Below are 12314 nucleotides of genomic sequence, written 5' to 3'. Positions count from 1 at the left end.
GGCCTTGGGTGAACACCCTTCTCCCCAGTTAACATGTGCACTGATCATGTGGCTTTACTGTTGCTCTTTCATTTTAGGCCAATCTCTGTGGCTGCACAGACAGAGCACAAAGGGAAGTAAAGCACATCCATGGCCATGCTCAGCCTCCCTCACCCTCAGGCATCTCACAGTCATGCACTGAGCAGGAAATAGCATCTCATCTTGTCCCTCTAACAGGCTCTGGATCCACAGAATTCAGGCTAATTCACAGAAAATGGAACTACATTTGTTAGCAAACATGTTTTATTTCCCAATCTGAATCCTTCATGTGGTAAACAGAAGCCAATTTATTTATTTGAACTATCACTTCATAGTTCAATGTACCCATTTAAAATTTGGAAGATCACGATATTAAGTTCAGTGGTCTCAACTTCGACCTCACTAAATCCAAAGTTCACATTATACCTTTTGGCTGGATGGAATATTAGTATTAGTTTCCCACACAAAAACGTTTTGGAAACTCTTGTAATAAGCAGTTGTTTTTTCCATCACAGACCAACCCTTCAGAGCACAATTACATGATACATACCAATATTTAACAGAGTTTCGTGACATTTGTACCACTGTTTGGTGGAAATCAAAAACCACTCCACAGTAACATACAGAATTTATTATGATCTTTCCTAAACAATTTTCTGCAGTCTTTCATTTTTTTTTCCTAGCTACTACCTAACACTCTGCTGGCACAATTAAACTTAATGGAATACACCTGAAATACCTTGCAAGAAAAGGGATGAATATGTAGAGCAGGAGTGTTGTACAGTGTATTTACTGAGCACAACAAAGTCTCACATAAATACCCTTATATTTAAACTAAGACTTCTAACTCCCTTCATGGGGCAGTGAGCTGGAAGTGGGTTGGTCCCAGAACAAGAAGTAGGTAAAGTTCAGCTTAAATCACATCCACCTGAAATCTGAAGTTTGGCAAATCACTTCCTTTCACTGTCTCTCTTTTCCTCTTCCCACCCCCACTTGGTCCTCAGTTTGTCATTTCTGGGGGGCAGTATTGTCTCTCCTTGTACCTCTGCAGCACAAAGCACAGCTGTGCTCCCAGCACACACAGACCTTGAGGCACATCCCAAATGCAACAGGGAAAAACCCATTGTGCCCTTGGCAGGGCTCTGTGTTGCCATCCTGCAGGGTGCACCAGGCTGGGAGAAATCCTGTGGAAAACCACAGCACTATTTGCAGAACAGGGCACTATTCAAGGTGAACCAACGTGACAGAATTCCTCCAATTATTTACTTTTCATCAACACCTGAGGGCCTACAAGAAACAGAAAGTTCTCTGACATGCACCCCCCTGTCTGAACGGACGCAGGGAGGGTGAACACGCTCCACCAGAAAGAACCAGGCAGGTTTTGCCCCCATGGTACCCATAAGGATGCATTCATTCCCTGCTTCCCTTCTATCCCCACACAAAATGGAATGCATTGACATCAGGTAAATTCTCTCCCAACCACAGAATCCCAGTGCTGCCCCAGTTCAGTCTGCAGCAAAGCTCTTGGCTTCCATCTGACTTTCATGCTCGATTGTACGGAGCCAGCCCAGCCCCAAGGGAAGGTGGAGGTAGAGGTGAGAGCAGCAGCAGTAATAAGAGGGATAGTTCATGACTCCCAAATACATTTTTAGCAAGGCTGACATGAGCAATGGCTACAGAGAGCAGCAGCTGCCAGGAGGCCATGAGTCAGACCCAGTTTGTGACCACAGATCTAAAATCAGAATTGCCCGAGGAAATAATTCTTGGATTTCTATCCAAACTGCAGCATTGAGGGGTTTCCTCAACAACAGTTGAGAGAATATATAAACCAAGTTATCTCCTGTGAAGCACTAAGGAAAAAAAGAAAGCCAACAAACAAATTCTCAATGCTTGGGCTGCATGCTTGCTCACAAGTCCTTTTAGGTGTCACCCAAAAAGAGGGTAGAAAAACCCCCAGTGTCTAGATTTTTATTTTTTCTTAATAGAACAAAGTATGTTGAGTACACCTTGGCAGGCCCAGCATGTGGAGAAGCAGGTTGCCTCACCTAAAGAATCAATATGCTGCTAATCTTTGTCTCATATGGAGAATAACTGCTGTGCTTGTGAGCAAATATCACACACAGCAAAAGACCCAACTGGTGGGAGAAGAGCTGAGTGTATTTCTAACCTGGAAATGCTTGGGAAATAAAGTCCAAATGCTTCTCTTTGACATTACTGAGTTCACCACCTTTTCTTTTGTTGCAGATGAACAAGATTAAGACCCAATTCTGTGATACTGCAGTGCCTCCAGCTCAAACTTGGCACCTTCCAGAGCTATCCCAAAAATAAGGTTTTGGTGAAATTGGGGTGGCACGAAGAATGACTGCAGAAGTGTGTTCTTTCCCTGAACCACTATGAGATGATTCCCAGCTCATTTGTGTGGCTTGCTGATAAAGGTCTTCCAACAGCAAAGGAGAATTCAGTCAGAGGCATCTGCCCTCAGCAACCTCAAAAGGAAGATGGATGGGGTATAATATCCACACATGACACAGAACTGAAATTTGAGTTTTTAAGCAGCAGGGCCCTGGCTGAGTGTGAGAATTACTCACGTGAGAGCATGGACACAGCAAGATCAAGAGAATACAAGAAGCTGAAGTGAGGAACTGCACTTCAAAGAGTTTCACTTCACTAGGCAGCTGGGAAGAACTGAAACAGCATAAGGATTTCTCCCTCTCACATTCTCACACACACATGGGGGTTGTGTGCCTGACTTCAGTGACTGTGAGGGCAAAACAACTCACCTGGAACAGTGACAACACCAATGAGAGCTACCCTATGGAAGGGGAATGCATAATACGATATAGTGTAATGCACTGATTGACCTTTATTGCTAAAGAAATTAGAATTTCACAAAAAGAATCTTTGCTTGATTTTTCTTACTGTTTTCTGATGATCAAAAGCCGTCATGCAACAAAGTGCATGATCTGTAAAAACATAAAGATAACCCAGAACTCTCCAAAGCTCCAAACCAGACCAGAAGAAAGAGGAGGTATGTCTTTTGAAGAACAGCATCAAACCACTGTGAACTTGCAAGTCATCCCCTTGTCCAACCTGCAGACTGTCCTGCCTGGTTTTGATTAGCTGCTTCTTCCCTTATTTTCACCACTAGCAACTATCCTGTATGGAAAAGACACGAATAGGCAGCCATCAAACACACCTTTCACAGCATTTGCGTGCCAAATGAATTTTATCCAGCATAAAACCAAAGCAAGGCTCGATACAGTAGCAGATTCTGCACTGCTTACAGGCCAGGGGCTTGTACTTGTCAAGGAAAACCCAAGAAGTGTGATTTATTATTGTGTGACCCTGATCATCTGCTGGTGTGATTCCACTTGAATCAACAGAGCTAAATGAGCATGAAAACAGGGCAGGGCAGGCAGGCACCAGCCCCCTGTGTGTTTAAAGATCACCATACACCCTCATCTCCCATGACTCCATCAAGTGTGCATCAAAAGGGTTTCCTTTGGAAACAGAAGCTCTAAAATCAGATATATTTATAGGTATTAGGAAGAAATTCTTCCCTGTGAGGGTGGGGAGGCCCTGACACAGGTTGCCCAGAGAAGCTGTGGCTGCCCCAGCCCTGGAAGAGTTCAAGGCCGGGTTGGATGGGGCTTGGAGCAATCTGGGATAGTGGAAGGTGTCCCTGCCATGGCAGGGGGTTGGAACAAGATAATTTTTAAGGTTCCTTCCAACCCAAACCAGTCTGCGATTTCCCTGACCACTTTCTGCTGAACTTGAGTTCATATTTCACACATTTATAATTCTGACATCTCTATCATTTCCATCTTCCAGGTGGGAAATTACAACAAAAAGAGCAAGGGTGCTTATCTATCTCAGTCATACGGAAATCACTGGAAATTTGTACCATTTTACAGGCATTTGGACACTTGAATGACTTCATCCAAATTATACAAGACTCAGTGGACAAGAATGTGGGTCTCCCAATTCCTGCATGTGGTCCTAGCCCCAGGAGTGGACTGATCCAAATGATTCTATGAACCTGTAGCACAAGAGCTGATGGCAGAACAAGCAGTGGAGCACGAGAATTCTTGCCAGCAAAATTTCTGGAAATACCAAGTCATTCATCAATTGATATCATAAAAGGTTCTGCCAAAGCAGCCGCCCTCTGTGATATTTACACAACAACCACCTTCCCCTCCTGCAGATCCCAGCATGATTGATGCTTTTACAGAATAAAGTGAGAGGCCATGTATGAAAAATGCCTGAGGGCGGGAGCAGTTTCCTTTTCAACACCATTTGCTCATAAATGATAATCTACAGGAATCAGACAAGGATTCCTAATCCAAACAGCTTCTATTCATGTTGCAAGAACAAAACAGCCACGACTGACAACTGTTTTCTGTTAAAGGCCAATAATTATCAGCAACAGCAGGTAAATACACCATCAGTTGGGTTTTGCTGTTCCCATGCTGTTATCACTCAACCAATATTAAAATAATTTTCTTGTCATTCACCCATTACTTATATGAGCCATACTTACTACAAAAGTTTACAAACAAAACAAAAAAGCAAAAGTTACTGCTCAAATTCTTCACAAGAAATATTGCAAGTCCTCTTTCATTATACTCAAAATGTCTAAGAGATATTCCAATCAATTTATGTATCCATATAATTGAAGAATTAGGTAAAAAAAAACATTAGAACTGACAGGAAAATGCCACACTAGAATGCTGGTTTTTTTGCTTTGCTTATTGTACAGCTCCATGCTGAATACAAGCTCACAGAGTGGCTGAGAAAACATTCTCATCACAGCTATATGTGAAACATCCTCCCTTGCTGCTGCCAAAATATTACATCCCTGAAAGATTACACACCATTCTGCAAATTAAAGGTATGTCTATATATTCTTTTCCTCTGTTGACAGACTTATCATCCTAATACTATACTTAGGTAAAGATGGTGATTTCCAGGGCTCTGGTCCTGCACAACACTTCAACACATGCTTAATGTTTAGTGGGACTATTTATAAATGCAGAAGTTCTGCAGGAGTATTTTTGCACTTTCTAGAATAGATCAACAGTTTGGAAATGAAATATAATGCCCTGATACTCCCTTTGCACTTTGCTTAGTCATTGTATACCTGTGCTATGAGTACTTGTCAAAAATTCTTAGAATCACTCTTTTATGCCCATGTATCCAGGGGATAAAAGAGTTCAAGGCAAGGAAGGAAATCACATTTCAACTATCTGCCTTTCAGAGCTGGTGATGTGCAAATTAATCAGCTTTGAACATTCACTGTAGCGGGCAAATAAGTTCCTAAAGTACTAGTTAAAATAGAACACTAACATAAAGCTGCTAATTCTACCAGTCTTGAAGGACAACAGGTTGAAAACCAGATTCCCCACCCTCATCAAACAAGACAGATCCCATATTTCTCATTAGAGCAATTTTTTACAATGCCCTGTTGACCAGATCTGCCTGAGAAGCAGGAAAATATGAACCAAAATCCAAATAATTCTTTTAATCAGCCTCAGTAGTACAGTTCCTACTATATTATTTCAAGCTTTACACAGTGCTACTGGACTCTTCCCTGAGCAAGCTTTTGGCTAACTGAGCCTTAAGCACAGATGGGCCTCTGACCTTATTTAGCAGAGATTCTCCTCAAGGCATTGCTGTCTGATTTTATAACATTCGATTCCAATGGTTCAGTGACTTGGCCCGGGCACATAACCCACTTCTTCAGTGCTTGGTTCACCAGCAAAGCTCATGTTTATTATCTACAAATAAATTTTACTTAACACTGAACTCCACTACCACTAATTATCTGTCTCAAACAGCAATTAGATGTGAATAATAAATAAAAAAAGGATCAATTACCGATTTCCTCTCTTGTTTCAGCTCCTGCACATAGCGTGTCAACTCCCCAGTGATAAGAGAGGTCATGTTCTCTGAGATGACCTCGTGCTGTCCAGCATAGTCATTCATTTCATTTAAAGTGGCTAGGAAGGCTCTAGTTGATGTGTACCTGCAAAGGACAAAAAGGCATTTTTACTTTTAGTCCCTCCCTTTTCATACAGACACACTGCAAAGGGAGGTGGGATCCCCCTTAAGCATTTAGTGTGGCTACGTGAGACTGAATATGAATTAGCACGGATTCTCTGGAAGGAATTTCTCCAAAGGAAGCCTATCCCACACACTGACAGCTGTCTGATAAATCTATCTCGATTTAGACAGTTTGACACTGGCTCTTAAAATATCACCACTTTAGAGTGCCAGGTTCTTTATCAGCACAGCTCTGGGACTTGAGCATTCTAATCTCTATTCACCAAACATTTCTAGTTATACTCTTTTGAGTCCTACTATTCAGTGCACAGAGTCATCAGTATATCCTACCTGGTAAAATCCTGTCTAAGCAAGCAAAATTTTGGCCAGCATAGCCTAGAAGAGAAAGTTTTTCATAGCGTAAATTAAATTTAAATCAGCTACAGTTTATAAAGTTTTCAAAGAAGCAGTGAGTTTACTAACCAGGTGTTCATTGTCAACCCATATTTTTAGTACCTTCCATTGCAAGGTTTATTTTTAATATAAATTAATGTCCTATACAGCATTCCATGTATTATTAAAAGGAAGAAACAAACATCTGTGCACACAATTTCGAAACAGCAGATTATGTCACTGGTATATTCAGCCCAGTGCCAACAGAGCTGTATTTAAATACTCCAGCTGGCTGTGCCCAGCAGCAAGACACTGGTACATTCCAGAAAAGCTATTATTAAATATTATTATTATTAATATTATAGAGTAGTGGCCTGCACTGATAGCATCACCTAAAGGTGAAAAATCAAAGTAAACAGGAGATATTTAGAGAACATAAAGGGGAGTGGTACAAGGAGAGATGAAAAAGGCATCAGGAAAAAAAACCCAGAATAAACTTAAAAAAAGAGACTTAAAATAAAGTCCAGTACAAGCAACCACATTCACAATCAAGCTGTTAAATGAGAGAAATCCCAGTTGCAAAACAAAAAGGAGGATCAAATCCACAGAACTACAGACTGACAGTAAGCTTGAAAATGGATAATTTTTAGCCAGGCTGTCTCAAAGCAGCGTCTGAGGCTCCCAAAGGTCTCACGACAAATCCCCAGACATTGTTTTGAGACGTGGAGAAACTACACTGAGGTGAACACTATATTTACAAAGGGCAAAGGACACACAGGATCCTCTGTGCCACATCACATAGAATCATTTAGCTCCAATATTCTTCTCCAGCTATGAAAGATGTGTCAAAAAACGTTGTAGTAAACTCAAAATACCCATTTATGGTAGAGCTGTCCAAAGGCAGATTTATCCCTAATCCTGGGTACAGACCAAAGCAGCCACTGTGCTGGTAACATAAGCTTCCTTGTGTAAATACCAATATCTCAGGAAACAATGGCATAAATTAACTGATTCCCAAACAATGTTACTAAAAATAAATTAAAGAGCAAATAAAAAGTCTGTTATCTCTCTTAAACAAGACACTGGAGCAGCCCCATACAGAGCAGCTTGGGGGTCTGACCCAAAAATCTAAATTAATATAATCATCCAGTTGGATCCATATCCAAAGTAATTTGAAATGTTTCAAATTTCAAGGTCAAGGGTTTGAGGCTCCTGCTGGGCTCTCCAGAGGCAGAGCAGCCTCCTGCAATCCAAGGCTGAGGGTCAGACCCTGCCGTGCCTTCCTTCGAAGCTGCGTTACAACACTCCGAGGTTGAGAAACCCCAGAGCCACAGTGCTGCAAGGAAAAAGCTTCTCACTCTGGCTTACAGCCTCTCTGTTGGGAAGGTCTTCTTCTAGAAAGTTCTCCTTAAAGAATGTCTTTATTTTCATCAAGGGCAGGAGTGTTCTTAATGACATGTGGTCTTATCAGGTGAATCAACAGCGGACAGGTGAGGCTGCGACACCCTTCAACAGCAGCACGTTGTGTGTCCATCCATCCCAGGACACTGGGAGTAAAAACTATATCCTTCACCCTGCTCTGCAAGTCTGCTGCACCACAGTGGTGTTAGAACATTATCCCTTTAGTAAGTTACTAATCTGTGTTGTCAGCCCATTTGAGTCATTTAATACTTAGGCAGACTGCTAAAGTTTCATGCTAAAATTAACGACTGTTTCTGTTCCTGCTGAAAGCAGATATGAATTTGGATGTTCACTTCAAAGAGCCAGGATCAGTCTGGCTTAAAGTTTTTAAGGCACATTAACAAAACATGAAACAAAACCCCCAAACCAGGCATCCAGAAACTGTAACGTCTAAAGGGAACTGAGTAGTTACAGACCAAATCCACGCTCTGAAGATCCACTCCTTAGTATCTACCACATAAGGTTGTTTCTGCATCTATGACTTCTATATTTTTACATTTGACTTTAAAATCTTTGCCTCAAGCCAAATCTTAATTGATGACCCAAACTTCTCCCCTTCCTCCATCAACATGCTCACCCAGCAGTGGATCATGACCATACCTGTATTCCTCCTCTTCTTTGGAGTTCTTTTTGGGTTGGTATTTCTTTGAAAGATTCCTAAAATCAAAAATACAGATACATAAAATTAAATTTTAAAATATCCCTTAAAATTTACTGGATAATCTTTGCATTCTGTGGGGACTTCAGTTTTTATCTGCAGTGACCCAACACCTTCCAGAAGTACGAATGAAATCAGGCTTTGATTGTCACAGCAACACCCAAAGAATGGGTTCACAGTGCCCCAAGTTTGCCTGCCTTTAGCAGGATGATTAGAAGGAAATGAAGAACCTTCATAAAGCTGTGGGAAGCTGCACTGAGATGGCAAAAGGGGAATCATTTTGTGATTATCAACTAATGCTGGGGGAAGCGTGAAATTTGATTATCCCAATTAGCACAGATGATTGCATCTCATTACCCCACAGCCAGTTAATGATTTAATTTTAAAATACCAATATGCCCTTCAAGTGATTGTAGCCTGAATGAGAAACCTGAACATCACTATTAGCACATCTGACTGTGATTATATGGTTTTCATTGCCCTGCAAACCCCTCACCAGCAGCATATCCAGGGTTTCATGAAGGAGTGCTGCCCACCTGACCCTCACCTTGCTGATGCTCACAGCTCAGCTTTACCATCCATATTGCACTGCAGCACAACACAACCCCCTGCCCCCTTTAACCAGCGCTCATCAGAGAGCTGACAAATCTTACTCAGCAATTTTAAAGCCTTTTCAGTGCTCCTGTGTCCGAAACTCAACCCTACTACAATGTTCCTCCTGGCAGCCTCTCACCCTATTGTGAAAGGGAAGCCATTTATTTCAGCTTTACAAGGTTGTTTCAACAGTTAAAAGCAGAATACAAGGAGCATTGGTGGAATCATTGTCTGAAGGAGGACCATGGTTCAATGACTTATCCATTCCAAACTCTTTGGAGGCCTCCCAGAACACATTTAGTTGTAAAGAAACTGCTTTTTCAGAGGTGTAACCTATTCCCTGTTGATGCTTGTTTTACTGATGAGTGGGAGACAGCAGGGCCTCTCATCTCACATTTCTTATTCCTTTTGTTCTCCTTGAGGAATCAAAGAGCATCTGCCCAAACAGAGGAGTAGCCAGAACCCTGGTAGATTTGCACAGACAAGCATGTGTTCCTCAAAATTTAAGCATCCCAACTGGAAGGGATCCAAATGAGGATCTCCCTTCCAGTCTCTGCCTTCTCTCACAGATCATGCTCTGAGAAAATAAACTTTTCTCTAGTTCTGGAGGCAGCAGCTTCCACCAAACACCACCAGCATGGGAAGAATTCTGCAAACTGCCCTGCATGATGACAGTAAATCTTACATCACCCTTTGCATACCACAGGAATGCCTCCCTCCATGCACCTGCTTGAAGGGGAAAGGAAAAACCACAAGGAAACATGCACTAAGAAGGCATTTTCACACACAGTCACTACTCCATCTCCCTGCACTGTCACACTGCCCCATTAACTCTGACATACACAGCTACTGGCTTCTTGTGGATCTTTAAAGGTGCAGAAATGCTACAGAGCTGAGGAAAAAAAAAATCTAGTCTGCTTTCATGGAAAAAAACCCACCACCACTTAAAAAAGATTAGCATCTGGGTTAAACACTTTATTACTTCCTATGCACTTTATACAACACCTAAACAGATATATATATTTGAGGTTTTTCCCCCTTTTCTAAAATCAAAAATAAATGTAGGATTTTAACCACGATACACAGCAAAAAACCCCAAAATTATTCTGAATCGAGAAGTATTGCAAAAGTTCAGCAAAAGTGCAGTGTCATGACCCACACTCCAGCACTTCCCATGTTCAAGCTCATGAAGCAGGGACACATTCAGTGCCAACAGTGATTAAAGAGGGAACTAACACATAATAACAAAGACAGTTCTGGCAAGATTTTGTGCTACCCTTTGTACCTGTCTCCATGAGTGTTTCTATTTGCCTTTCACTCTATATCATTTTTTTCCTGCCTTTCCAGCTTGTTTCTCTGCTCCCTTATTTCAACTTGTCTGACATCTTCCTCTCTCTCACATTTGTCACCCATCAGATTCTCAGATTATCCTGATACCTTAAGCATTTTTTCCAACACATGTTCCTCAAGGCTGTGTATCCATCATCACATTAGGCAAAGGCTTTGACATCCTTTGTGATGCTTCAGCTATGTGTGCTCTAAGGGAAGTGGTGACTAGGGAAGGAGGACAAGGATACACCACCCCAGCACTCAGACCACAGCATCCAGCACATCAACTACATCCATATTTGCAGGATTATAAAGAGGAAGCAAAGGAGCACTTCTAAATAAAAGCCAATTAAACTTTAATAGATGACCACGCTGAGATATAGACAGTCAAAGAGGAAAAACAACTATTTAGGGAGCCCAGGGACTGAGCAGAAAACACAAGTTTCAGAGAAGAAAATAAATTTCAGCAGCTTCCCTTACACTATAAATAAAATTTTGAGTTCAATACACATGAGTAGCCTGAGTTAACTTGTTCCTTTTTAATAGTATCTTCTGCATATTATGACATGCAGTGATGTGCTGCAGCCCTTCTGCACCAAATGGATGTGGTACAAGGTTTGCACCAGGCTCAAGGAGACTTATTAAATAAAAGCAGATACATGATTTATTATTCTTTCTTAATGTCCAGCACTGTTTTACCTCAATATTTGACAAGTCAACATTCTTGTTTTTTTCTTTTATACCTCTAACTTCTCAGATGCCTCCAAGCAGCCCTGTGTTTAAGAGCTCCTCAGGGACAGATGTATTTGTCCTCAAACCACAGAAATACAGAGAGGCAAGAAACAAACAGACCAAGTTTGTTTTGGAAGTCTAGGACAGAATAAGATATAAAACTCAGGAACTCATAGTTTCTAGATGGTGGCAGGTAAAACCATCTTTCACTTTCCTTTAACATTTTGTTTGTGTGTTCATTTTCATAATGATGCTCTTTACACCTGAAATTTGTCATCCTAAGAAACCCAGCGAGTCTGGCGGGGGATTGTTCATAAGACAGGCCAGCTCACACAGATACTCTGCTGGGGTTTCCCAGTCCACTCACACTCTCTTTTCTTCCAGCTCATTTTGCCTGTGTAATTCAATCTCTGCTCATCTCCATAGGATGTGAGCAATTTGTTCCTGCACGAGTCATCTTCTATTTCCTGCTTGTCTATAACAGAAACCCTGGGGAAGCCTCGTGGCGTTCCCCTGGGAGAGCACATCCCCACCAAGGCAGGGATTTATCAACTACCAGCTCCTCATAAATCACAGGCCACTGTGCATCTCTAACCCACTTGAACACAAGCAAACTCTGGGTGATTTTTTTTCTTTCAAATAGACACTGTGCTTTAGATCTACACAGGCAAACTGAAACCTCAGATCCCCATCTCTTTAAACGCTGAGAAGATGGAAGGAGTTCTAATATATATTATCATCATGCAAATTAAAAAAAAAAAAAAAAAAGGTGTGGATTTACTGGAGGTGTTGGGAAGAATTATTCCTGCTCTCCCCTCCCCAGTTAGCTCCACCACTTCCCAGTTTATCACCAAAAGTAGTGGCTACCAACAGTGTTGCCCCACAGCCCCTCAGCAGCAGCAGGACTTGCCTGTGTGTTGTTCTCCCTTCTAAACCCTCATCACCTCTCAGTTTTTATTACCTTGCTGGGAAAAGCAGGGTAAATTCTGCTCCCTGTGGGAGGGTTCTTAGAACCCCTTCCCCATTTACACTGGATCTGACCTCAAGAAATAGGTTTTCTCTGTCTGGTTCACACATACTCATCTCT

At 41.6% G+C, this 12314-nt stretch overlaps 1 protein-coding gene across 24 annotated transcripts in view; it reads right to left on the bottom strand.

Moving 5' to 3' along the window:
- FNBP1 (formin binding protein 1) overlaps nucleotides 1–12314 on the bottom strand; it is a 98335-nt gene that overhangs the window by 54372 nt on the left and 31649 nt on the right. For 14 of the 24 annotated variants that reach the window (XM_027649768.1, XM_027649763.1, XM_027649764.1 and 11 more), the window contains exons 3-5: nucleotides 8515–8571; nucleotides 6412–6456; nucleotides 5896–6043 (exon numbers count right to left, since the gene is read on the bottom strand). In XM_027649768.1, the coding sequence (XP_027505569.1) occupies nucleotides 5896–6043; nucleotides 6412–6456; nucleotides 8515–8571 (250 nt within the window). The remainder of the gene's footprint in view (nucleotides 1–5895; nucleotides 6044–6411; nucleotides 6457–8514; nucleotides 8572–12314) is intronic. The other 10 variants (XM_027649766.1, XM_027649784.1, XM_027649773.1 and 7 more) reach the window with 1 other exon arrangement.

The sequence above is a fragment of the Corapipo altera genome, unplaced genomic scaffold (assembly GCF_003945725.1).
Source record: "Corapipo altera isolate COAL_440 unplaced genomic scaffold, ASM394572v1 268, whole genome shotgun sequence".
In the NCBI taxonomy this organism is placed as follows: Eukaryota; Metazoa; Chordata; class Aves; order Passeriformes; family Pipridae; genus Corapipo; species Corapipo altera.
Note: the sequence above shows the minus strand (reverse complement) of the source record. Positions and strands in the feature narration are given on the sequence as shown.